The 3,167-nt window shown below is 54.9% G+C and overlaps 1 protein-coding gene across 3 annotated transcripts in view; it reads right to left on the minus strand.

The window, feature by feature from the left end:
* Positions 1-924: 924 nt before the first annotated feature.
* CYREN (cell cycle regulator of NHEJ) overlaps positions 925-3,167 on the minus strand; it is a 2,871-nt gene continuing 628 nt past the window's right edge. For all 3 annotated transcript variants that reach the window (XM_066590328.1, XM_066590327.1, XM_066590329.1), the window contains exons 2-4: positions 2,153-2,266; positions 1,911-1,986; positions 925-1,170 (exon numbers count right to left, since the gene is read on the minus strand). In XM_066590328.1, the coding sequence (XP_066446425.1) occupies positions 979-1,170; positions 1,911-1,986; positions 2,153-2,262 (378 nt within the window). In that variant the 5' untranslated portion in view covers positions 2,263-2,266 and the 3' untranslated portion in view covers positions 925-978. The remainder of the gene's footprint in view (positions 1,171-1,910; positions 1,987-2,152; positions 2,267-3,167) is intronic.

A 3,167-nucleotide genomic window follows, 5' to 3' on the forward strand; every position in this document is an offset into this window, starting at 1 on the left:
CAGGAGGAAGAGGATTCATGCAGCTCCACAAACCCTGCCGCATGGAGGAAGATCATCTGGCCAAGCAGACTTAAAGGGGTTGTCCCGCGCCGAAACTGTTTTTTTTTTTTTTCAATAGCCCCCCCGTTCGGCGCGAGACAAACCCGATGCAGGCATAAAAAAAACAAACCGTCCAGTACTTACCCGAATCCCCGCGCTCCGGCGACTTCTGACTTACCTTGTGAAGATGGCCGCCGGGATCTTCACCCTCGGTGGACCGCAGGTCTTCTGTGCGGTCCATTGCCGATTCCAGCCTCCTGATTGGCTGGAATCGGCACACGTGACGGGGCGGAGCTACGAGGAGCCGCTCTCCGGCACGAGCGGCCCCATTCAGAAGGGAGAAGACCGGACTGCGCAAGCGCGTCTAATCGGGCGATTAGACGCTGAAGATTAGACGGCACCATGGAGACGGGGACGCTAGCAACGGAACAGGTAAGTGAATAACTTCTGTATGGCTCATAATTAATGCACAATGTACATTACAAAGTGCATTAATATGGCCATACAGAAGTGTATACCCCCACTTTGTTTCGCGGGACAACCCCTTTAAGGACAGCAATTGCCTCCATCCGCCTAGCGCCCCCTATGAGCTGGTGGCTAAGGCCAGTCATGACTAGCAGATATGACCTACCAGCATGTGTTGACTTCTCTGCAATGAATCGCCATGTCCTGTGCATAAATAAACACGCCCTGCAGGACATTATGGGGTCCCACAACACCCCAGATCCAATAAAAAGCAAGAGCCAACCCCTGACCTGTTCATACAGGACTGACTGTAACAGAACCTCAGCTGTGAGATGTATCACGTCTATACACAGTTTTCAGCAATATTTCTATTCACTGCCAGCAAGCAGAGATCTTGAGTTCTTTTAGAAAATAGCGCAATTTTCTTTTCACAACAGATAAAACTTTATTGACATATAAAAATGTTGCGGCTCGTCAGCTGAAGAAGATCTCCCTGACGTATTTTAAGGCGTCATCATCTGAATCTTTCCTCGGATGGTCGGACGATGGCGGGATAGGTCTGGGTGTCAGCGGCTTCTTCTGGCTGTCAGTATCAGAGACGGGGTCCTCTCGGTGGTCTTGTAGTTCGGCTTTGGTGCTCTCCTCGCCGTCTCTTCGCTCTCTGCCCTAGAATAGAAGATAAATGATGACACTCTCCTCCATTAATACCACCTCCTGACACTACGGGCAGTAATGGAGGCAGCCGTAGTGCCCACGGGACCCGGTGACTAACGCTGGCATCACGGCTGGCATTGTTGGTGAGTTTAACTTCCCCTGCCCGTGTAGTGTCAGTGTCAGTCTCAACTATAATTCTGGCATTCCATTCATGAATAAGCCCATTCAGCGCTGTAGTGTCACCTACAAATAGGGGGCGCTGCAGGGCAAGGAATAGAAAACACATGTAATAAGAGCAAAGAAAGAAAACAATATTAACTAAATCACGCTTATCGCTAGTACGGCGAGTCTGGCTGCTGTGACAGCGCCTCCTGCAAGAGAGGTGGTGAAACTACATCTGGACAGTACATGGGGGGGGACAGTATGTGGAAGCACAGTATAGGGGGGCAGTACATGGGGGACAGCACATGGAGGCAGAGTACATGGGGGGGACAGTATATGGAGAGATGTGTTAGAGGGCATCTGGTGCAGCACAGCAGGCAGACTGTTGGTGCGGTGGCAGGTACAATGCTGGCACGCTGTAGCTGGGAGAAGCCTGGGTGGAGGTCTGGGCCGGGTGCAAAGGCAACGATACCACTGATCTGTAATATTATGTACAGCAGGTCTCAGTGCCAGTGCATGCTGGGAGTTATAGTTTCTGCAGGCTGGCGCCCTCTACTGTACAGCGGTGTTACCTTACAGCTCGGTGTTACCTGGTCCAGTATCTCCAGCGCGCACTCCACCAGCTCCCTCTCGTTCATGCAGTACACCGTCCTCCTCCGGGGGGCGCTGCACAAAAATATAGAAGTAAAAAACTGAAACAGCCCCCCCCCCAACCCTCATCACCTTCCAGGAGGGGCTCATGCACAGCGGAGGAACCGATCTCGCAGATCCCACCGTGAGGGGCAATACAAAATAACGTGGCGCGTGACAGACAGCAGTGTTTACAACTTACGTCTTCCTCCTCCTCGTTTCTGAAGAGCGGGACCCCCTGCATGCTGCGCTATCTTCCGTCATCCAGGAGGGGAGGAGGCGCTTCTTCGCTTTGGACTCGGCGTCATCCATTTCACTAGAATGTCATGCAAGTGTTAGAACACTGCAGAGAAATGTCACATATAGGCCCCGCCCCAAATATATTAGCCCCGCCCACACACTGCGGCAGTGCCCCCATCACAACTACAGTATCGTCATAATAACCAGGGTGCTCCAAATACTGCCACAGTGCCCCCAGCGCAGCCTCATCTGACTGCCCCACCCACAGCACCCACATAACCTCAGTGCCCCCATTACAACCCCAGTGCCCCCAGCGCAGCCTCATCTGACTGCCCCACCCACATAACCTCAGTGCCCCCATTACAACCCCAGTGCCCCCAGCACAGCCTCATCTGACTGCCCCACCCACAGCACCCACATAACCTCAGTGCCCCCAGCGCAGCCTCATCCGACTGCCCCACCCACAGCACCCACATAACCTCAGTGCCCCCAGCGCAGCCTCATCTGACTGCCCCACCCACAGCACCCACATAACCTCAGTGCCCCATCACAACCCCAGTGCCCCCAGCGCAGCCTCATCTGACTGCCCCACCCACATAACCTCAGTGCCCCCATTACAACCCCAATGCCCCCAGCACAGCCTCATCTGACTGCCCCACCCACAGCACCCACATAACCTCAGTGCCCCCAGCGCAGCCTCATCCGACTGCCCCACCCACAGCACCCACATAACCTCAGTGCCCCCAGCGCAGCCTCATCTGACTGCCCCACCCACAGCACCCACATAACCTCAGTGCCCCCAGCGCAGCCTCATCTGACTGCCCCACCCACAGCACCCACGTAACCTGTGCCCCCAGCACAGCCTCATCTGACTGCCCCACCCACAGCACCCACGTAACCTCAGTGCCCCATCACAACCCCAGTGCCCCCAGCACAGCCTCATCTGACTGCCCCACCCACAGCACCCACGTAACCTC

This window comes from Eleutherodactylus coqui, chromosome 2 (assembly GCF_035609145.1).
Source record: "Eleutherodactylus coqui strain aEleCoq1 chromosome 2, aEleCoq1.hap1, whole genome shotgun sequence".
NCBI classification, from domain to species: domain Eukaryota; kingdom Metazoa; phylum Chordata; class Amphibia; order Anura; family Eleutherodactylidae; genus Eleutherodactylus; species Eleutherodactylus coqui.